The sequence below is a fragment of the Ictidomys tridecemlineatus genome, chromosome 5, assembly GCF_052094955.1.
Source record: "Ictidomys tridecemlineatus isolate mIctTri1 chromosome 5, mIctTri1.hap1, whole genome shotgun sequence".
In the NCBI taxonomy this organism is placed as follows: Eukaryota; Metazoa; Chordata; class Mammalia; order Rodentia; family Sciuridae; genus Ictidomys; species Ictidomys tridecemlineatus.
The window spans coordinates 175,518,568-175,541,973 of NC_135481.1; the positions used below are offsets into that span (position 1 = coordinate 175,518,568).

At 50.1% G+C, this 23,406-nt stretch overlaps 1 protein-coding gene across 3 annotated transcripts in view; it reads left to right on the forward strand.

Annotated features, from left to right (window-relative positions):
* Positions 1 to 17,044, forward strand: part of Hm13 (histocompatibility minor 13) — a 43,715-nt gene extending 26,671 nt beyond the window's left edge. Inside the window, exons 8-13 of one of the 3 annotated variants that reach the window (XR_013439625.1) lie at positions 999 to 1,082; positions 6,063 to 6,099; positions 8,822 to 8,924; positions 13,340 to 13,425; positions 15,503 to 15,703; positions 16,629 to 17,044. Coding sequence is in view for 2 of the 3 variants with exons in the window: in XM_078051576.1 (XP_077907702.1) it covers positions 999 to 1,082; positions 6,063 to 6,099; positions 8,822 to 8,924; positions 13,340 to 13,425; positions 15,503 to 15,649; positions 16,629 to 16,728 (557 nt within the window). In the remaining variant the exon portion in view is untranslated. The remainder of the gene's footprint in view (positions 1 to 998; positions 1,083 to 6,062; positions 6,100 to 8,821; positions 8,925 to 13,339; positions 13,426 to 15,502; positions 15,704 to 16,628) is intronic. The other 2 variants (XM_078051576.1, XM_005320574.5) reach the window with 2 other exon arrangements.
* Positions 17,045 to 23,406: the final 6,362 nt, after the last annotated feature.

Consider the following 23,406-nt stretch of genomic DNA (forward strand, 5'->3'; position numbering starts at 1 on the left):
AATTCAGTGAGACACTGTCTCCAAATAAAATATTTAAAAAGGGCTGGGGATGTGGCTTAGTGGTTAAGCACCCCAGGTCCAATCTCCAGCACCAAAAATAAAATAAAATACAAAATAGGACTGGCAATGTAGCTCAGTGGTCATGTCTTGGTACCAAAAAAAAAAAAAAAAACAGCACATATGATGAAGTCATACTAAATGGGTTTGAGTCCCATTCAATGAGGGAGACATAGACAGGCAGGGGATATCTCTGCATTTTAGCACGAGCCCCAGGGCACCTCTTTGTGCATAGTGTTGCCCAGAGCTGAGTCTTGTAAATACCCCTAGACACAAAGAAAGGCAGGAATTCTGGAAACAGGATTGTTCTCTTTGGCATAGTCATACACCACATTCAAACCACCACCAGGAAGATACAAAATCGGGGATGGGTTAGTAGAAGACATGGCATAGCAGCCAGTACTGTGGTTCAGGTTATCTAACCCTCAGCACCACCCTGTGGGAGTGCTTCCAAGTAAGAAAACTAAGGCAGCCGAGTAACCTGTGCAACAAGACAGCAGAGCCAGGCGCCGGTCCTAAAGCCCCTTGTAACCACTTCCCTGCTAACAACTGCAGCAGGATTCTGAGTAAGGGACATTAATCAAGGAATTTGCAGTGGCATGGCCTTTTCTCCCTTGGTACATAAAGAGTCCATAGCCCAGGTTCACACTGCTTCAGAACAAGTACCGCCATCTGTCCACACTCCTATTGTCAGATGGAAAACCTATGGATGTCAGAACTGTGTGGTCAACAAAGGCATTAAATCCTCAGCCTAGTTGACCCCAGATTTCTCCACACTTTAACCAGCTGTGATTCCAGATGGAACTGTTGCCAGCAGGCCTGCAATCATCAGCCCCCTGCCCCGAGAAACACAGATGTGTGCATTTCATACAGCAGGGGTGGGGGCGGGGAGTCTGGGTAAGCTGGGCTCCAGCCAACTCTTCCCCCGTCTCTCCCTGCAGTGGTGTTTCCCCAGGACCTGCTGGAGAAGGGCCTTGAAGCAGACAACTTTGCTATGCTGGGACTCGGAGATATCGTCATTCCAGGTGACTTCTGGGCCGTGGGCTGTGGTGCAAGGGTTCTCTAGAACAAGGAGGAGTACTGTGAAACACAGCTGTACTCTTTGGGAAAGGGAGTGAGAAAAAGGTCAGCCCAGGGTTTAATGAAGGATCCCACCTCAGCACACATTTTGGAGTATGAGTCATGTGCCAGGCCCTGAGCAGAGCCCTGGGCAGACAACAGCAAGCAAAAATGTCCTTATAGAGGGCCAAACACAACGGTGCACACCTGTAATCCCAGCAACTCTGGAGGCTTAGGCAGGAGGATCACAAGTTTGAGGCCAGCTTCTGCAACTTAGCAAGGCTCTAAGCAGCCCTGTCTCAAAATAAAAAATGAAAAGGACTGGGGTGTGGCTCAGTGGTGATAAAGCACCTCTCAGTTCAGTCCCTAGTATAAAATTAAAAGAGAGAAATGCTATCCCCATGGAGCTCTGGTCCAGTTGATAACTCAAGAACTACCAAAATAAGACTGGGGATGAGCTCAATGGTAGAGCACTTTCCTAACATGTATAACCCCTTGGTTCAGTCCCATTCCAGTACTGCCAAGAAAAAAGAATAAATGTACAATGAAAGACTAATACAGATTAAGATACACTCTGGGAAAAAGCCCATCCTATGACAATCTTAAAAGAACCTGACCCTCTTGTGCATATACAGTCCCAGTATTTCCAAGGATTACAGATGTCCTAAAACTGTCAAAGTCTCCTTGCTCCCCATCCCCTGTTCTGAGAAGCCTCAGGGAGAGCACCTGCATGCATAGAGATGTACTTCGTTGTACAAACTAGCGTTTGAGCCCTGTCTCTCTCTACATGTGGGTGCTGGTCAGTGTTCCCATGGGATATGACATAGGGGCCTTGTCCACAGTTCCAAGCACAGACATGCATCCCTCACATCATCAGCTTGCCTCACCCTGGGGCACCAGCATCCCAAATTCCCAGGCCAGAGCCACACTCCCACTCGGGACTGCTGAAGGCGCTGATCTCTGGAGGCAGTTTGTCTACAGACCTGGGCTGAGTGACAGCAGAGTGAGCACCAGTGGCCTTACTGGTTTCCCTAGTATCAGGTTCAGAACTGAAGAGGGTCAGAAGTCAGAGGATTGGAAGCCAGCTAAAAAGAACACATGGAACAAATAAAAAGCCAACTTCTTTCCCGTTGTAGGAAGTAATAACAGTTCTAATAACTAAGGATGTGGTATGTAATTCTGTTTACAATTCTTTCATCTCATGAAAGATATGTGAAGCAGAGGCTTGCCCTGTTTCACCAGTGAGGAAACACACTCAGAAATGAAGGGACTGTTAGAAATTAACATGTTTGTAAGCCAAACTCAAAAAGTCAAAAATCAGGTTTTCTCTCATATGGAAGTTAGAGAGGATAAAGAAAAAGAAAGATGGGGGTTGATTGTTATAAAAAGACCTGTAGAGTAAGAGGAAGGGAACCCTTCCTCTTAGGTAGGATGAGGGGAAATACTGGGAACAGTATTGGCCAAATTATATCGTTAAATCATGAGCATGTATAGATATGTAACAATGAGTCTCACTGATGTCTATAATTATAATGCACCAGCTGGGCATAGTGGCGCACGCCTGTAATCCCAGCAGCACTCGAGGCTGAGGCAGGAGGATCTCAAGTTCAAAGCCAGCCTTAGCAACTTATCAAGGCCCTAAAAACTCAGCAGATGCTGTATCAGAATAAAATATAGGGCTGAGGATATAGTTCAGTTATTAGAGTGCTTGCCTTACATGCACAGAGCCCTGGGTTCAATCCCCAGGGGAAAAAAGTGTGTGTGTGTGTGTGTGTGTGTGTGTGTGTGTGTGTATACATGTGTGTACACACACACACTCATATGTATATATATATGAATGACTAACCTGGGGATGTGGTTCAGTGGTTAAGCACCCCAGGGTTCAATCCCTGGAACCAAAAATAAAATAAAATTATAATACACCCCCAAAAAAAAAAAGTTTACCATTGGAACTGTACTTTTTTTTTTTTTTTAATTTTTTTTTTCTTTTAGTTGTAGATGGACAGCATGACTTTATTGTATTTGCTTATTTTTGTATGTGGTGCTGAGGATGGAACCCAGTGCCTCACACACGCCTGGCAAGCACTCTGCCACGGAGCCACGGCACTGTACTTTTTATTTTTTTAATTATTTTTAGTTGCTGTTGGACACAATACCTTTATTTTATTTTTTTTTTTTGAGAGAATTTTAATATTTATTTTTTAGTATTTGGCGGACACAACATCTTTGTCTGTATGTGGTGCTGAGGATCTAACCCGGGCCGCACGCATGCCAGGCGAGCGTGCTACCGCTTGAGCCACATCCCCAGCCCCTATTTTATTTATTTCTATGTGGCGCTGAGGATGGAACCCAGGGCCTTGCACATCCTAGGCAAGCGCTCAACCACTGAGCCACAACCTCAGCCCCGCAAAACTGTACTTTTGATAGTAATAACAATAACTATAGAATAATCATGACAGCTGCCAATTGTCAAGCACCTGCTGTTCATCGAGCACTGAGGCAGGTGCTGTCTGTCTGTTGTCTTCACTGCTCCTGGCAGCTCCATGAGGTAGAGGGTCCATTGTACAGACAGGAAAACTAAAGTTCAGAGAGTTGGTTCCACCTGCCATGGCCATGAGGGTCTGAGGGTGTGGGCTGGAACTCAAGGATTTCTGCAATTTGCAGTGCTATGAGGAGGGGTGACTGGCTTCCCCCGTAACCCGGAGAAAGCCACTCCACCAGACAGAAGAAATGCCATCCATTGAACCATTTGGCTCACCAGAGGATGATCTGTCACAGGCCCCCCCCCACAGAATTCTCCAGTGTCCTTGTTGGTCACAGTCCTGGGTTTAAGGCAAGCACAGGATATCTGCGTGTCTGTCCCTCCCAAATCCATATATATCTACAATCTTTCAGCAGCCACAATAAATGTAACTTGATCACGCCCTCACAGTCCGAGGGGAGCCTTGTTTTGAAGACCAGATGGACTTTAGGAATCAAAGTTCCACTCTCTGTGTAAGCCCAGTGACTCAGGAGGTCAAACAAGAGAATTGCAAGTTCAAGGCCAACCTCAACAAATAAGCAAGGCCCTAAGCAACTTTCTGAGATGCTGTCTCAAATTTAAAAAAAAAAAAAAAATGGGCACAATGAGGGGATGAGGATAATGGAAGTATTTTGCACTAGACAGAAGGGAGTGTATAGAGAGGAGGGGGCATGGGTGTAGGAAGGAGATAGTAGAATGAATGGACATTGTTACCCTATGTGCATATATGATTACATGACCTGTGTAACTCTGCATCATGCACAGCCAGATGAAAGAGAAGTTATGCTCCATTTATGTATGATGTGTCAAAATGCATTCTACTGTGCTGGGGTTGTAGTTCAGTGGTAGAGCATTTGCCTAGCCTATGTGAGGAACTGGGTTTGATCCTTAGCACCACATATCAATAAATAAAGAAAATAATGGGGCTGGGGATGTGGCTCAAGTAGTAGTGTGCTCACCTGGTATGCGTGAGGTACTGGGTTTGATTCTCAGCACCACATAAAAATAAAAATAAAGTACCTAAAACTAAAAAATAAAATAATTTTTTAAAGAAGAAATAAAATAAGATTCCATTGACAACTAACAAATATTTTTTAAAAAAATATTTAAATGCATTCTGCTCTCATGTATTTATTTAGAACACGTAAAGTAAATAAATAAATTTTAAAGGGCTGGAGATGTAGCTTGGTGGTAAAGTACCCCTGCATTCAATCCCCAGTATTAAAAAAAAAAAACAAAACCCTAGCCCAGAGCTCTGGACCCTCTGTTACACAGGAGACTTTTGTAGAGTTCTGCCACCAGGAGGCGCAGAGTGTTGCCTCTTTTCAGAAAGCAGCATTGGTCTCTGTCCACCACCTTCCTCCTCACAGAGGCTTCACTGCGGAATGACTTATTTCCCTCTTTCATTTCTTTATTCATGGATACTAGAGATTGAAGCCTTGGGGGCTTAACCACTGAATAATATCCCCAGCCCTTTTTATTTTTTATTTTATTACACTCACACACACAGATGTTGCTGTGTGTGTGAGTATAATGGCTGGAGCAGCTGACCATGTCTCAGGGACTTAGCGGCCTGTGGGTGGGAGTGTGGTTTTGAAGAGTGAGTAGGAATGCGGAGGATGGGCAGAACTGCCCTCCTCTCCTGAGCTCTGCAGAGCCTCCTGATTGTCAGCTTCCTACTCCCCTCTCCCGCTTCCTGCCAGGCAGCTGCACAGGAGTCTTTCTCAAAATCTGTTTTAGATTTTTCTCCTCCCTAGAACTCTTTTAGTGTGTCTCCTGCTCAGGGTGTAGACCTGGCTCATCCCCATAGCCTGATGCCTTGCACGGCTAGCCCAAGCCTGCATCTGCTGCCAGCCTTACTGGCCCTCCAGTCCCTACCCACTCCCCTGCCAAGCCCTCTTTCCTGGGGTCTGCACACACACAATCTCCTCTCCTGAAGGGTCACTTCCAAGAAGCCCTCCTTTATCCCCCTCTTCTACCAGCAGGCTGGGTTCATCACAGCACATCTCCCCGTGACACAGGAAGCACCCATTCACAGAAGCCACACTAACTTTTGTCACTATTTGAAGTATGTTACAGCATGTCTCCCCTCTGCTCCTTTGGCTGAACTCTGAGAGCTTAGCCATTGTGCCTGGTGCTTAATAGGTGGTCAGTAAACATTGGGACAAGAGACCCAGTGTGACATAGTTTGGTGCTGTGAGATGCCCAGTCATTGTAATCCCGGGCCAAAGCAAAATCCCAGGACTTGACTTATTGTTCTAGGTTGAAAAATGGAATTTCCATTGGCACTTATAGCATCAACCATACATTTGACCCCCAGTAATTGCTCCATGACTGGGAATTCCAGGTTGGGGACCAAGCCCAGTCTCCTGTTAGCTCGCAGCCTCCACCCATGCTCCCCTCTAACTCTGGCTCTCTCCCGCAGGAATCTTCATTGCCTTGCTGCTGCGTTTTGACATCAGGTAAGCGCGGGAGGGCCTGCTGTGCACTAGGGTTCTCCCAGGATTCTCCAGCGGCTTTCCAGAGCCCTGAGGAGGGACCTGAGGGGACCAGACCCTCCACCCCCACAGCAGCCAAAGCAGTTCCGATTTCATCTACATTCCGAAGTTGTAAGCATGCCAAGAGCCCACGGCCAAAAGTTTTTTGTTCACTTTGCTTTGTTTTTAAGTTGAGAATCATAAGCCAAGAGACCTGGTGGTACTTGTAGTGCTTTCTCACTGTGTGCCCTTGGCAAGTGGCCTGACCTTTATGAGCCTCAGGTTTCTTATCCTTAAGTGAGTGAAAAACGAGTATCTACCTTAAAATTACCCTGATAATGGAGAGGGGAGTGCTAGGCACAGGATGACCTCGGTGGCTCTGGGGGAGGTCAGCTATGGTCAATCATTGTCCTCAGCCTCATTTATCAGCCTGGGGTCAGGTCGTCATGTCCCAGCTGCTGAAGGTGTTCCTTGCCCTCTGCTTACTGAGATTCTTTTCAGTGTAAGGTAGAAAGTGAACACATGGGCTAGGCTCAGTGGTGCCGCCTGTAATAACAGCAACTCAGGAAGCCAAGGCAAGAGCATTGCAAGTTCAGGGCCCATCTCAGCAACTTAAGACCCTTCCTTAACATAAAAACGGCTGGGGATGTAGCTCAGTGGTAGAGCGCCCTTGGGTTTTATTCCTAATATCAAGGAGAAAAAGAAAAATAAAACACAAGAGAAAAGGGGCAACCTGGGTCACCACCTAAAACAAAAGGTCATGTTGGAGCAAAATCACCTGGGTAGTTGGGCCTCTTGCCAGCAGTAGGTACATGTGACTGCGCCGTCATTTTATGCTCAATCCTCCCAGCGAGTGTATGCACTCAATTTTGAGGTAGTTTGTGAATTTTTCATCTCCTCACACCTAGTAATTGCAAAAACACAAAAACACAGTACTAGTGTTGACAGTGGTAATGACAATTTCAATGCTAGCATCATTGAAATTCTATTCAGAGGCCAGGTGCAATGGGACACGCCTATAATCTCACAGCTCGGGAGGCTGAGGCAGGAGGATTGTGAATTCAAAGCCAGCCTCAGCAACTTAGTGATATTAATTAAAATATAAAAATGGGCTGGCGATGTGGCTCAGTGGTTGAGTGCCCCTGGGTTCAATCCTTGATACTAAAAGAAAGAAAATTCAGTTTGAGTGGGCCTCTGAAACACACAGGCTGACAGCCAGCCTTTGAAGGGCTCTGGCCAGGTGGTAAGTAGAAGTGCATCTGGACCAGCCAGTTCTATTCCTGGCTGTTCTGAGTTAAGACAAAGAGAAACCCACAGAAGTCCCTTGGCTCATTTGCTGCAGACACATTCAGCTGCCAACACCCTCAAAGGCAGAATTCCTTCCCACCATGAGCCCTCAGGGTAAGCAAGCCCCTCAGAGTGGTTCCAGAATCAGTGCGGTGTTCCCAAAGGGAGTCACTTGTACCCCATCGCTCATAACAGGATCGTGTCAGTGTACTTGTAGCTCAAGACTTTAGAAGCAACTAGGGCAAGGAGAGGGGAGTCAGAAGTATCCATTCATTCCACAGATGTTAACCTGAGCCTCTAGTACTTGGTGGGCACTGTTCCAGGAGCTGAGGACACACAGAGGTTATGTAGCTGGCATTGTAAAGGGAAGTCAGGTAATGGCAATGCCAGGTTGAATATGACTCGTGTGTTCTGAAGGGAACCTTGGATGAATCACCTCCAGGAAGCCACTGGCATGCAGCCAGCATCTGTTTAGCACCCACAAAAAGGTTGCTGAACCGTAGCATACACTGCACTGAAAAGCAATAACTTGCCTGTAAAGTTTGTCTTATTATTTCTCAAAGCTTGAACTCGGGATGTAGCTTGGTGGGAGAGTGGCTGCCTAGCATGAGTGTGACCCTTGGCTTAATCCCAAGCACTACCTACCCCCCCAAATTAAAAGGATCCACTTGTATCAGATTCACCTGGGTTGTTTTCAAAATGTAGGTCCTGTGCCTCGCCCTAAGCTCATCAGATCACCCTCCCTGCTGGGTGTGGCAGCAGACCCCTGTAATCCCAACAGCTGAGGGGGCTGTGGGCTCAAGGACTGGAAATTCAAGACCAGCCTCCACAATTTAGCCAGATCCTGTCTCAAATTTTTAAAAGGACTAGGGATGCAGCTGGGGTTGTGGCTCAGTGGTAGCGTACTTGCCTAACATGAGTGAGGTGCTGGGTTCGATTCTCAGCACACATATAAATAAATAAATAATAAAGGTCTGTCAACAACGACCAAAAAAAAAGGGACTAGGGATGTAGCTCAGTGATAAGGCACCCCTGGGTTAAATCCTAGTACCCAAAAAAAGGTCACCCTCCCTGGAGACTGGATCTAGAGCCCTACTTTTTTTTCCCTTCCTTCACAGCTTTCTAGATGATTTTTTATGCTGACTACACTTACAGCCACTGTTCAGAGTTCTTTTATTTGATACTCACAACACCAAGGAGACAGGCTCATGGTTTTTCTATTTTGCAGATAAGTAAACAGAGACTGAGAGAAAGAATGTGACTTGTTCAAAGATACGTAGCTGGGGGCAGTAGTGAGTGCAGCACGGAGCTCTGCCAGCCCCACAACTTACAGGGTCTCCCCCAGCTCCCTCCTTGGAAGAGTTACTGCCACTCCAGTTCCTGCACTAACTCCCTCTTTCTTCCCATGCCTTCCTGGAAGCTTGAAGAAGAACACCCATACCTACTTCTACACCAGCTTCGCAGCCTACATCTTCGGCCTGGGCCTCACCATCTTCATCATGCACATCTTCAAGCACGCCCAGGTGAGTAGGACTTACAGAGGGCTTATCTGTCATAGGTGCAAGCGGTCCAGAGGCAGGTACTGCCAGTGGTATCAGCAATCCCGTTTGTGATTCTCTTGACCTTTCTCTGGTGGTTGCAAGGTAGCTGCCATGCTCCAGGCAACTCCAGGGGCAAGGAAGAAGAGAAGGCCTAGCAGTCATACTGCCCACATCGTCAGGAGCGCGGGAACTTTCCCACAGCCCTATCAGCAACTTTCTGCTCACTTCTCAAAGGCCATTTAGATCAGTATCACACGGCCACCCTGGGAGCAGGAGCATGTGGGGAAGAGGACTGTGCTTCTGAAGCTGTGTAGTGGAGGCAGACGGAGCTGTGTAGTGGAGGCCAGGATGGGTGGGTGTTGGGTGTCCATTCTGGTGTCCACACAGATGAGATGTAAGGTGCTGAGGCTTCCCTTCCAGCTCCTTCCCAAGTTAGCCAAGGCTCTTTGTCCTCCTTCCACCAGAGTGAAGCAGCATAGTACGAGGACTAGGAAGGAAACAGAATACGTGATCGCCTCCTCTCTGTTGGCAACAAGAGGAGCTCGTATTTGTTTGGCATCCCACATTGCAGGCTCTGAGCTCATGAGGGTCCCCTAAGAATAGATGAGAAACTAGAGCTCAGGTACCGCACTGAGTATATGTGTAGTGGAGCCAGGATTCAAGCCTGGATCGACTTGCATGCCCAGGCTCTGCCCTGGCTGTAGGAAAGGCGGTGCGCAACAGGCTAAGGGAGCTCTGCTAGGAATCCAGACAGTCGACTCTTGAGATTGTGGGCAGGTTGGCTGTTATGCTTGGTTTTCCTCATTCATTCATAAAACCAGAAAAGATAGATAAATAGCCACCTTGGAGTGGTTTGAGGATGAGTTCATATAATTGAACTCCCTAGAGACATCTGGACCAGTTAACATCAGCTGTCATCACAGTAGTCTCCCCTCACCCTCCTACAGACTTTTGCTGTGGTTTCAGATACCCAGAGCTCAAAAACATTAAATGAAAAATTATAAAAATAACTTATATTAAGTTTTAAATTGCATGCAGTTCTGAGTATCATGATGAAATCTCTCACCATCCCAGAAGAACCATCTCTTTTTTAAGGGATGTATGCACATTGTATGCACCACCCACCCATTAGTCACTAGCCATCGGGGTTTCAGACAGGGTTCAGTGTTACCCACGCTTTCAGGCATTCACAATAGGGCATGGGGGTGGGTACTACTGTACTACTGTTGCCTTTCCTTTTCCCCCTCCCCATGACTCAGCCACAGAAAAACTGCCTTTGAATTACTACAGAAGCTTTTTATTGATCACTGTCAGGCACTCTGCTAAACCCTTAAAGAAGTCCCTTAGCCCATAGGTGAAGATACCAAGAACCCTTGCAGAACCACCTTGCACTCATTTCTGCTCCATATGTCCTCAGGGGCCAACTTAGAATGACATGCACTTGGCAAGGGGATCACAGAGTGAGTAGATCTGGGTTGGGTGACTAGTTCAAAGGCCTTTTGGAGGTCTCTGCTCCAGTTCCTAGCGTCAGAACTATTCCCTTGGCAGCCACCAGGTGGCAGGCTTGCCTTCTGGCTGTCTTGACTCAAAGAAGGATCCATTCCAAGCTCTCACACATGTAGGGAGCAGGAGTAAGAGATGGTCCTCTCCTTTGTGGGGAAATTGCAACCCTAGGAGGAAGGGAGACTTCCCCAAGTCACACAGCAAGTTGAGCTGGGCCCCTACAAAGCCCTAGACTCTGGTCCCTGGCCCCAGACCTGTGCTATACTCCAGCTGCTGCTCAGCCCTTTTGCCCAATCATCCACGTAGGCATCACCCTTAAAATGCTTCTTGGGAAGGGCATCAAGGACACCAGGAGAACTTGTTCCATGAAGCCTCCCCTCTCTAAGACACAGGTAGTCCTGGTGCCAGCATTGCTCTAGCAAGGAATCACTTGGGTGTCCTCTATGAGAAGTTCAGCTTATCCTCTTTCAGAATCCTGCTTCAAGCCAGAAAGCCAGCAGCCTCCTCAGGAAGGCCTGTGGATATGTTTGAGTCTAATGTTATTGTGCAGAGGGAGAGACAAGCCCAGAAAAGGAAGCAGTTTAGCCATGGTGACATAGCAAAGCCAGTGGAAAGCCAGGAGCCTGTCCTAGCTCTTTGCCCTGAGCTGTACAGCCCATCTTCTCCTTGGCACTGACTGGTGAAGTTCCCTGGATCCTTGAGAGGAAAATAAATAATACAGACTGTATCCCTCTGATAATAGTGAACCTACTGCTTCCTAAAGGAGCCCTTCCCATTGGCCCCTGAAACCTCTCAGTGACTGCCAGTTCCCAGGTGAAGCTGCCTGCAAGGGAAGAGCCAACTTTCTACCTCCTTGCCCTAGAAACCTTCTCTGCCCAGTCTGGCTTTGGTGAATAGAACACACTGGTCTTAGAGGCAGAGGAACCTAGGTCCAAATCCTGGCCAACTGTGATTTTTTTTTTTAATGATTTTTAGTTGTAAATTGATTATTTACTTATTTATTTATATGCAGTGCTGAGGATTGAACCCAGGGCCTCACACATGCCAGGCAAGTGCTTTACCACTGAGCCACAACCCCAGCCCTCAACTGTGATTTTGAATCGGTCCTTCAATTAGTCTTGCTAATTGCTGAGGCTGGCTTTGAACTCAAAATCCTCCTGCCTCAGCCTCCTGAGCTACTGGGATTACAGGTGTGTGCTGCTACGCCAGCATAAATCTTTCTCTTGTGTACCACTTGGCTGTTTCTTACAGTCGTGTGGTTTGTTTGTTTGTTTAAGTTGTAGATGGACACAATACCTTTATTCTATTTTTATGTAGTGCTCAGGATGGAGCCCAGTGCCTCACACACGCGAGGCAAGCGCTCTCTCACTGAGCTACAGCCCCAGCTCTTCTTACAGATTTTAATATGGACCTTTGTCATTTTGTTATTGTTTTGTTTTGGTTTTTGTTTATTACTCTTGGCTCGAAATCTAGTACACAGCAAAGATCTAATGCCAGTGGAAGAAGCACAGCTGTCCAGAGTCAAATCCCAGCTAACACATCTATATGACCTTTGGGCAGGTCATTTCCTCCTGAGCTTCAGTAACATCATCTGTAAAAACCAGATCCTAATACTTAGGGTTTTAATAGATTCAAGGATAATCTCCATAAGATGTGGTTCACAGCCCACCTGGGCAGGTGCCAAGAAATGATCTGAAGATCTGACTGTGCAAAGGGAAGAGAGAGCCCTGTGTTCCCTGACTGCCGGCTGCTCTGCACCAAGGATGGTATCTCCGAGACACCCTAACTTCATGAACACCCATGAAGAAGCCGGTCACTAGTATTTATCAGGCCCTGATTGGCTGATTGTTAATGCGGCATGAACAAGACAGCTGGGCCGGCACTGACCCAGGCCACAGTCCCTCAGGGGAGGAGACACCAGTCAGCAAGGGCCCAGGACCATAGATTGACCAGGAAATGCCCTAAGGGTGAGAGTTAGAGGGCTCTGGGAGCACGCATTAAGGAGACCTGTTCCCTTGTGAGTGCACGCTCCCAGGGAGGAGAGGTACTGTCAGCTGAGGGCTGAAGGAAGAAGGACCTGGACAAAGGCGGAAACAACCTCCAAGCCACAGAGACAGTACACACAAAGGTCCTGGGACTGGCCAGAGCAGGCAAGGTCAAGTGAGGGTGGAAAAGGAAGCAAGAGCCGCATTTCCTGGGGCCTTCACACCTGGCCAGCACTAGGGAAGGGTGAACTGTGGATCCATGTTTACCTTTCAGGTGCTGCAAGGGAACAGCCGGCATGTCTGGGCTGTAGAGATGGGCTGAGACATGCCAGGGTGGTCAGCTGAGGGCCTTCACTGGGCATGAGGATGCCCTGAGGGGCTCTTAGTATACTTGTCCTTTCTCTTAAGCCAGCTTTACCAGGAATCTCAGCACAGACTTTTGGGGCCAGATTGCCTGGGGGTAAATCCTGGGGAGCCAGTGACCGCTGGGTCACCTTCACACAAGCTGCAGCAAACTCCGAAAGCATAGCGGCTATGTCATCATCGTCCCCATTACAGAAGCATCCCCCAGAGCATTTGCTGCAATTCGAGCCACCTACCCTAAGCCTGGGCAGCAAGGCCTCTGAGAATGAGAGTGCCCGGGCAGCTGCAGTTTGGAATCTGGTGTCTGAGTGGTTCACACTGCCAGCCAGACTCCCAGGACCCCTTGAAGCCCTGTGTCCTTGAGTGTCTGTGTTTGCTGCAATCCCTCCAAGTGAGGATCAGCTCTGGTCTAGGAGTCTAGGAACCCTGGGTTCAGGTCCAACCACTGCCTATCCCATAGTTAAGCCCAGGAGAGGGTTGGGGTGCGGGGCATAGCCCTGAACAGGTGCCCTGCCCAGCACTGCCTGACCAGCCTCTCTCTCACAGCCTGCTCTCCTGTACCTGGTACCTGCCTGCATTGGCTTTCCCGTCCTGGTGGCGCTGGTCAAAGGAGAAGTGACAGAAATGTTCAGGTAAGGCTGGGTGGGGCAGACATTCACTTGGACCCAGGTGCACCTTCAGGTGGCGGCGGTGCACATCTCCAGAGACCACTGTTCCCTCTCCACCTGCTCCACCTCTCACTGTCTTCCAGCACCTGAGCTATGGCTGTGGACACCAGTGGAAGCCTTTGCCTGGGCCAGGAGCCTAGGAGGATGAGGCCTCGTGGCCTCATGGCAGCTGGTCTTAAGAAGGGAACATTAGTGTGGGTTTCTCCCCAACCACAGCCCAGAGTCCCGGGTTCTCAGCCTGGCTCTGCCATCTGATGACTTGAAGAGTGTCTTTCTCCTCCCCCAGCATCAGTTTCACACGTGAGCAGTGAGACGGGATGTGTGGGAGAAAGTGCCCTCTGTTCAGAGTCACGTGTTGGTCCCTGTTAGCCGCCTCCATGGCCTTCACTGCACAGCTCACTGCTCGCTCCCCATCTAAGCCTGTCTCACTCACATACCCCTTCCCCAGGGCCACATCCACATTTGCCACACCTCATGCACAGCCCCACCCCCTACCCCAAGGCCTGCGTGACTCCAGCAGGTGTCCACTCCCTAGCACCACCGACCCCACCTGCCAGGGACCTAGAAATAGCTGCCAGCTGTGATTAAGCTGCCCACTCGGGGGCTTCCACCCAGCTCCACCTGCCTGGTCTCCAAGTTGCCCCTCAAGTGCCTGCCAGGGCTTCCTGTGCACCTGGCTGCCCGCAGGGCAGCCTGTGACTCACCCCTCCCCCGTACCTGCCTCTGCCCTCCCTGTCCTGCCTGGAATCCCAGCTCCCAGCCTGCATGCATATCCTCCTGGCCTGGCAAAGCCCTGTGATCTCTGAGGCAAGTTGGGTGGGGAAATGAACTTGAGGACAGATTTGGGGAACCTTTGGGATGAGGCATGGCACCTGATCCCCGAGTTCAGCATCTCACTCATCCAGCTTCAGGCCCTACCACCCCACCCCCTGGGGTCACCTCCCTAGCTCAGTCCTGTTAGGCTCTCAGCAGCCAGAACTCTGCCCAGCCAGGCCAGGAGGTACCTCCCTTTGTGTTCCTCAATGCTCTGGTGTCCAGGCAGCCTGCCCCACCTCTGCCCCCACTCACCCAGGAGGTCCTTGGGGAAAGGTGAAAGACAGGGGGTCTTTCTCTCTCTCCATCCTGTCCTCTCCTCTCTTCTTCTCTTCTTTTTCTTTTTTCTGTGGTGCTGGGGGTTGAACCCAGGGCCCTGCGCTGCTAGACCTTCCGCTGAGCCACACCCCAGCCCTGCTCTCTTTTTATGTCCTTTCCTCTCTCCCCCTGACTTTGCACTTTTTGCTTTATTTTTTTCTTTTATTATTATTGTTCTTTTTTTCCCCCCCCATGTGTGTGGCGGTGGTCGTACTGGGGATCACTCAGGCTGTTTCACCACCAAGCTACATTCCCAGTCCTTTGAGACAGGATCTTGCTAAGTAGCTGAGGCTGGCCTCAAACTTAGCGATCCCCCTGCCCTAGCATCCCAAGTAGCTGGGATTATAGCATGGGCCATGTCACCTGGCTCATTTATTTTTAAATTGTTTCAAAATTTGGTTTAAACATGGTTCAGAATTCCATGGCTATGAGAGGGAGAACATCCTCGTGCCCCAGCCACCAGAGGCCAGCTCTCGAGTACATTCAGAAACACCTGTGATCTGAGATGCAAATATGTCTCGATGATGGTGGCATTCTGTGTCTTGATTTTTTTGCACATGTGTTTTTGTGGTTTCCTGGTGCTGGGGTTCAAGCCTCACACATGCTAAGCATACCCAGCGACACTGCCAGCCTTGGTTTTTATCTGAGACAGACCTCGGCAGCAGCACATGGCACAACCAGGGCATTCTTGCTCTTCTGCTCAGCTGAGTGAGCACCTGTCCTTGTAGAGGTACACCTGTCCTTGTTCTCCAAGTAAAACTGGCCTCTTTTCACAAAGTCTGAAAGTGCAGAGCAAGATAAAAATAAAATGGTTGTGCTCCTTGCCCCTTGGAAACGCAGTCTGTCTCCCTGAGTCTTTCCCTCTCCATCTCTTGTTCTCTCTCTCTCTCTGTCTCTGTCTCTCACACAGCTACGAGTCCTCTGCGGAAATCCTGCCTCATACCCCGAGGCTCACCCACTTCCCCACGGTCTCGGGCTCCCCTGCCAGCCTGGCCGACTCCATGCAGCAGAAGCTAGCTGGCTCTCGTCGCCGGCGCCAGCAGAATCCCAGCGCCATGTAATGCCCAGCGGGTGCCCACCTGCCCGCTCCCCCCACTGCCCCGGGCCCAAGGTAGGGCATACACTCTAGCTCTCCATGGCCACCAGCACTCTGCACACCAAGCCCTTTGGGGAGCAGGGAGCCCCAGAACTTTGGAGTATTTGGGGCTGGGGATGTGGCTCAAGTGGTAGCGCGCTCGCCTAGCATGCGTGCGGCCCGGGTTTGATCCTCAGCAGCACCACATACCAACAAAGATGTTGTGTCCGCCAAGAACTAAGAAAAAATAAATAAATGTTAAAAAAAAAAAAAAAAACTTTGGAGTATTCACCAATATTATGGGGCTCATGTGAGAGGGTGGACATAGGTGGCCCTTGTCAGATAGTGGTGGATACTGTGACCGCTTACTGTGTGCACAACCCGAGCCACGATGCTGCTGCTTTCAGAACCTTTCTTTCTTCATCTGTAAGTGGGCACATTCCTGCCTCACAAGGTTAATCTGGTGAGGAAACGTGTGTATTGTCCTTGGCATGTACACAGTTGCTCAGTAAGTGAAGTCCACAGTAAGAGTTAAGCCAAGGTGTCCATCTTCAAAAACAGTCTCCACCACTCACACCCCTGAAGCTGAGCTGTTGGGCTCCTGCCATGCGTCCTGAGAGGCAGCCCATCCCATCGGCTCAAGTTTGCTGTCTTTCCCCATACACACACTCTTTAGCAGAAGGTTCAGGAAGCTTAAAGATGATCCATCTAAGCTCATACCCAACCTCTCCTACTTGCTGCTGTTCTTGCTGCCTCTTGGTACCACGAGGGTACAGAGAAGGCAGAGTCTGGGGAGGCCACCTTGGGGCTGGGGCCAGGTACTGGCAGATACTGGGCAGTGATACAGAGCTGATGATTCTTATATGCCCAGGGGTTTCCTGGGATGGCAAGGGTGGGGAGGCAGCAAAGTTCTGTCTCCGCCTCCGCTGAATGTGTTTTTATTGTCTTTTTTTCTAATCAGTTATGAGGAGTCAAATCCTAAGGATCCAGCAGCAGTGACAGAATCCAAAGAGGCCACAGAGGCATCAGCATCGAAGGGACTAGAGAAGAAGGAGAAATGATGCAACTGGTACCCGACCCCCTCAGGGCCAGACCAGCCAGGGAGATGGGCTGACAGGCGTGCATGGGAGAGGGTTCAGGACACTGCTCCAGGACTGGGACGGGGGCAGCAGGATCCCTCCAGCTAGGTCTCTGTGGCCTCTGTTTTCCTCTCCCCCCTTCTGTGGCCCTCCTCTGCTCTCTTCATCCCCTGCAGGCAAAGGAAACCAACCCCCAGCTTCCTCCCTCCCCCGGAACCAGGTGGGAAAACTGGGTGTGATTTTTAGATTTTTGTATTGTGGACTGACTTTGCCTTACATTAAAAACTCATCCCATGGCCAGGGTGGACGCTGTGCTTCTGTAAGGGTCCTCTGCACATGCACCCAGTGCCTTGTCCTGGGTTTACTAAGTCTCATCTGCCCACCCAGAAACTTCTGCAAGCGCTCTTCTGAGTGCCCGCTCAGGTGCTGGGTCAGTTTAGCACCCCAAGAACACCCTCTGGCCAGCAGGGGGGGCCCACAAGCCCTCCTGAGCCACAGGTTTTCCTCATCACCTGCTTCTGGATACTTGGGGCAGTAAGGGTGCTGGGCAGTCACTCACCTTGGTGAGTGGTAGGGAAAGAACCAGAGGCCAACCTGACTCGGCAAGGGGACCAATAGTTATAAAGCCAGCCTGCCAGCTCCTGTGGACCCAACGTCCATATGGCTTCAGCTGGTGACCCACACTCTAGGCTGCCGTGGAGTTCAAGGCCCCATCTCTCCCATTCTGCCCATTCTGGGTTCTTCCCCAAAAAAGCAGCCAGTTACAACACAAAGGCTGGTCCTTTAGAGAGGCTGGAGTGCAGAAGGGACTCAGTGTCTCCTAGGCCATCTAGGCTCAGGAACTATAAATACCAGGACCAGAGTTTCCCTAACCCCTGTCCTGCATGAGAGCCCCCAGTGGACTGGGCAAGAAGTGACACGGCCTTCATCCATGTGCCTGGGAAAGGGTCGCTGGGTGGGGCCACAGAGACAGAAAGCTGTGGCCATTGTTCTCCCTTGCCCAAGCTCCAGGTTCACAGGCTAAAAATAACGGGCTTCCAAAAGACAAGTGTGGCCAACGCCTCAGAAGTGAGACCGATGCGGGCATCTCATTGTCACAGTCTTAGGCTGTAGGTGCTGTTGTCAGCCCAGTGTGCAGGTGAGGGAATGGAGGAAGCCTGTCCACAGACAGGGATTTGGCCTTGATCAATTCAGGTGGGAATTGAGAGTTCTAAGGACTGTTCCACTGCTTTCCAGACCCCTGGGACCAAGTCTCTGTAGCTAGTATGCTCGGCCCCTCTGAGCGAGCCACCCAACTTCTCTGGGCCCAGGATACTATGAAAAAGGAAGGAAATCTCAGGCTTCTAGCCAGGGGGTCCTTTCAGGGACTCCTGGATCTCTGCAGATTCCAGCTGCCTCTAGAGGGAGGCCGTGTGGTCCTGGAACAAAGCCCCTCTGAGGGCGGCAGATGGGGCAGGCAGCCCAGGCACACAGCGTGGTTGGCTCTGTGGCCCAAGGCCCACAAAGGCCTCATTGAGTCACCGCCGGCCCCCGGCGGAGGCTGAGGTGGCAATGGCGCCGGGCGCCTGCCACCTAATGACCATCCTGGCCTGGCCAGATGTTCCACAGACCTCGGCAGGGCCGCCCGGCCAGCCGGCACCGCAGAGGCCACTCCAATTCCAATTAACCAGCTTTAGCTGAGCAAACAGCGGGCAGCGGGGCCCAGCCCGGGCGGTAGGCCCAGCCTGCAGAGCCTCCGAGTCTAGACTCCAGATGTGAACCGCCACCGCCCGAGTCCCATGGAAAAATGGCATCAGGCCGGGCACGGATTGGGTCTGCACTCTGGGCGGCAGGGGTGGGTGGCTGGGCAGGGCTAAGGTGGGTCTGGTGCCAGCCTCTCCCTGGGGTGGGGGCAGATTCTTGAGAAGCTACTCTACTGCCCCTGATTGTGTCCTTGTCTGCCTCAGTCTCCCCTGACCACAGTACAAGGGGGCTCCAGCCCCACGGAGAGCCCCAGTACAGGCTTGGTAAGCAGCAGTTTCACATGGGACTAGCATTATGCTAGCATCTTAAAAATATTTAATCATTGTAGTAACTCTTAAGATACCTCCTTCCCACCCCCCTTGGTAATGGCGATTGAACCCAGGGGTTCTTTACCATGTCCCCAGCCCTTTTTTTTTTTTTTTTTTAGTTGTAGATGGACATAATACCTTTATTTTATTTTATTAATGTGGTGCTGAGGAATGAACCCCAGGCCTCACACATGCTAGGCAAACGTTCTACCACTGGGCCACAGCTCCAGCCCTCCAGCCCTTTTTTTATTTACTTATTTTTTCATTTGTGATCATGAGGATTACCTTTTTCTAAATTTAGAGACAGAGTCTCACTAACTTGCTGAGGCTAACTTTGAACTTGTGATCCTCCTGCCTCAGCCATGAAGTCCCTGAAATTACAGGCATGGGCCACCTTACCTACTGCAGCCAGCTGCAGGTGGCCTTGAACTTGCAATCCTCCTGCCTCAGCCTCACTGGTATGACGGTGCCCCCATGCCTAGCCTTACTGTTTTTTACAGATGAGGGAAAGGAGGCAAAGAGGCCTTAAGTATCAAGGGAGCATTTGAACCCAGGGTGCCTGATTTCCATGACCATGACAGCTGACCATGGTGGCATTTGACATAAATTCGAATTCTGGATTTCCTGGATCTCTTCTTGGTTCTGTGGATCGGTCATTGGGTGCAACCTAGAGTCACAGTGCAGGGCTGGCTCCCACAACGTGTGACTGAGAGCCACCATGCTGTCCTGTTTCCCCAGCTGTAAAGGAGTAAAAATCTCCTCCCTAGGCGAGTTTATCTTCTCAGGTGGAAAGCCTTGAGCCCTCTATGGGGCCCACTAGCAGGAATGTAAGACACCAATCAGGTGGTTGGGAACAGCAGGGTACACGAAGGTCAGATACCCACTCACCCTGAAGGGGATACAGGTTATGACAGCATAGGAATGATGCCTCGGATTGCCCTGATCCTGTCCCATCCCGAGCAGCAAAGCAAAAACCTGTGCAACCCAAAGGTCAGAGTCCTGGTGTGTGGCCCCGCGCGGTGGCGCTAGCCTGTAACCCCAAAGACTGGAGGCTGAGGCTGGAGGATCAGGAGTTCAAGGCCAGCCTCAGCCACTTACCAAGACCCTGTCTCAAGATATACAGGGCTGGAGGTGTGGTTTAGTGGTCCAGACCCCACTACCAAATAAAGCTCAGCTGTCCCTGTACCAAGGGGTAAAACTAGCCCTTGGGGGGGGTGCTGGGATTGAGGCTCAGCCTAGCACGGGCGGGACCCGGGTTTCGATCCTCAGCACCACATAAAAATAAAGGCATTGTGTTGTGTTCATCTACATCTAAAAAATAAATATTAAAAAAAAAAAAAAACTAGTCCTTTCAAGACAGCAAGACCTACAGAGTCACAAAGTGAACATCCCAGGTGGAGTCTGCTCTCTTCCCGCCCCTACCCCGTGTGACTCCCCGAGGGATCCCAGGCACAGTCGAGGGAGGCGGAGGCTGCATCCTGCCGGGCTCTTCAGGAAGGGCCGAGCGAGCGGGAAGGAAAGCACCACCTCCCGCCCCCGCCGCAACCACACCTGGGCTCTCCGCGCGGGCAGCCCCCCCCCCCCCCGCCGGCGCCCGGCTCCAGCGAGTCTGGGCCGCCTCCCCGCACGCCCAGTGGGGGCCGCCAGATGGGCCAGCTGCCCGCCCAGCGACGCAAGCAGGAAACTGCAGCCAGGCGGCCAGGAAGGCGCGCTGGAGGGACAAAGGGGCGGGCCCGGAGCGGGCCCCGCCCACCAGGGCGCGCTGGGACGGGCCGGCTGGGCGCGGTCCAGTCCGAACCCTGCGCGCCCTCGCGGGTTTCCTGGAACGAGTATTTTGCGTCTTGTGACTCGGTTTTCAAACCTGTAAAATGGGACTGCTAATCTCAGCTCGTGTCACAGTGTGACTTCAGGGCAATTTCCTTCCCTTCCGTTCTTGGTTTCTTACCTGGAAGAAGGAGAACAAATGTGCCTCCCTCCGCCAGGGCTGTCTCCACTGGAGTGTAAAGTCTGGGAGGGCTAAAGCCACGTGTTTTCCTCTCCACGATATAACACCAGGCTCAGTGCCCGAAACATTCAGTATTTGTTAAGTAAATGAATATAAAGGTCTGGGACAACCCTGAGTCCAGGCACATTAGTGAGCCCTTGACAAATGGACACATTTGCTTTGCTTGGTGCAAATGCTTGCCAACGGTGTGGCTTCCTGTCTACTGAGTTTTATTTTCCTCCTCCACCTTAACGGGTGGGTATGAGGACTGAACAATGATCCAAGGACAGCACCTACAGTATGTCCTCAGCAGATGGTATGTATGGAAGAGTCTTCAAGGTATGAAAAAAGAGACAGGATTTGGTAAATTTGAAGGTAGAGGAATTGGGTGTCTTAGGAAATATATTCTGTGAATACAAACTTATATATTTTGTATTTTTAAGATTTTGAGCCAGATGAATCTGTTCTCAAAAAAAAAAACAAAAAAAACACATGGGCTGGGGATGTGGCTCAAGCGGTAGCGCGCTCGCCTGGCATGCGTGCGGCCGGGATTCGATCCTCAGCAGCACATACCAACAAAGATGTTGTGTCTGCCGAAAACTCAAAATAAATATTAAAAAAACAAACAAACACACAATTGCCAGAGGCAGTGGCCACACCTGTAATCCTAACCACTAGGGAGGCTGAGACAGGAGGATCATGAGTTCAAAACCAGCCTCAGCAGTTTAGCAAGGCCCTAAGCAACTCAGCAAGACTTTGTCTCTAAATAAGATATATATATTTTTAAAAGGGCTGGGGATATGGCTCAGTGGTTAAGTGCCAATGGTACAAAAAAAAAAAAAAAAACCCACCAGCACAATTGCAATAAAAATGAATCTAGCCTTAGGGGAGAAAAGTATTATCTGCATATGGCATAAGGAAGAAAGGAGGCATATGAAACTGAGGGTCTGAGTCCTGCCCAGGATCACAAACAGCAAGGAAATGGCAAAGAGGAGATTTGAATGCAAATTCAATGGACTCCAAATTAAATACAAGGAGCAGAGGGGAGAAAACTCACCTCCCTCACTTGCCTTTCCTCATTTCCACCAAGAGGAGGCACTTGGCCCCAAGGAGAGGCAGGAGGGAGGGAGGGAGAGAAGCTAAAAACTCGATCGATGTCAGGTGAGCAGATCCCAAGGGCCAGGCCCGGGAGCCCAGGTTCGATGCTGATGGCAATGGGCAGCCAAGAGAGTACCTTGAGCAGGAGAGTGGCACAGTCCTCCCCCTCCATGCTCTGGCTGAACCAGGGCCTCGCCCATGCTGGGCAAGCGCTCCGCTCCAAGCTGCTCCCCAGTCCTTTCTTTTTTTTATTTTGAGATGGGGTCTCCATAAATTGCCTCTGTGGGCCTGGAATTTACAATCCTCCTACCTCTCCTCCCAAGTCTGGATTTCAGGCAGGCACCACTGTGCCCAGCATCCTCTCTAGAAATGGAGAAGGTGCCAGGCACAGTGGCTTACACCTGTAGCCCCAGCCATTTGGGATACTGAGGCAGGAGGATCACAAGTTCAAGGCCAACCTGGGCAATTTAGCAAGGCCAGAGCAACTTAGAAAGACTCATAAAAAATAAAACAGGCTGGGGATATAGCTCAGTGGTAAAGTCCCTGAGTTCAATCCCCAGTACCACCTGCCCCCAAAGAGAAAGAAATGGAGTCAGAAAACCAGGAACAGGGCTTCAGGCCAGTGATGCTGCTGCTCCCAGTGATAAAGGCTGGGAGGGGCCCAAGAGGACGGTGAACTGGAGAGACCAAGGACTGAAAGCAGGCTAGTGTGGACTCAAGGTCATCCAGCTGCTCCTCCGTAGCAGGGTGGTGTCATAAACCCATATCCTGACTCCACTTACCGATTTCCTCTTCCTCAGGGATGATTCATCCTGCACCGCTGCCACCTGAAATGCCCTGGAGCCAGGCGTGACCTTGCACTCCTGTCATCCCAGTTGCTAGGGAGGCTGGGGCAAGAAGACTGCAAGTTCAAAGCCAGCCTCAGCAATTTAGCGAAGCCCTAAGCAACTTAATGAGACAGTGTCTCAAAATAAAAAATGTTTAAAAAGGACTGGAGATGTGGCACATAGCTGAGCACCCCTGGGTGCAATCCTTGGGGCCAAAAAAGAACAAAAAAAACCCAAGCAGAACTGGGAGTGTAGTTCTGTGATGGTATAATGCCCTGGGTGCATTCATTTTTAAAAGGCTGAGGGGTAGCATTTCCCTAGTATGCCTGAGACCGAGGCCCTAACTTTTTTTTTTTTTAACCAGGGATTGAACCCAAGGTTGCTTAATCACTGCTATATCCCCAACCCTTTATATTTTGGGACAGGGTCTGGCTAAGTTGCTGAGGTTGCCTTTGAACTTGCAATCCTCTTGTTTCAGCCTCTTGAGTCTCTGGGATCACAGACATGGGACATCGTGCCCTGCTTCAAGTGTTTATAGATCTTACATTCTGTGTGTGTTGGGGGGTGGTACTGGGAATTGAAACCAGAGGTGCTCTACCCATGAATAACATCCCCAGCCCTTTTTAGTTTTTATTTTTTAATTTTGAGACAGGGCCTCGTTAAATGGCCCAGGCTGGCCTTGAACTTGTGATCCTCCTGC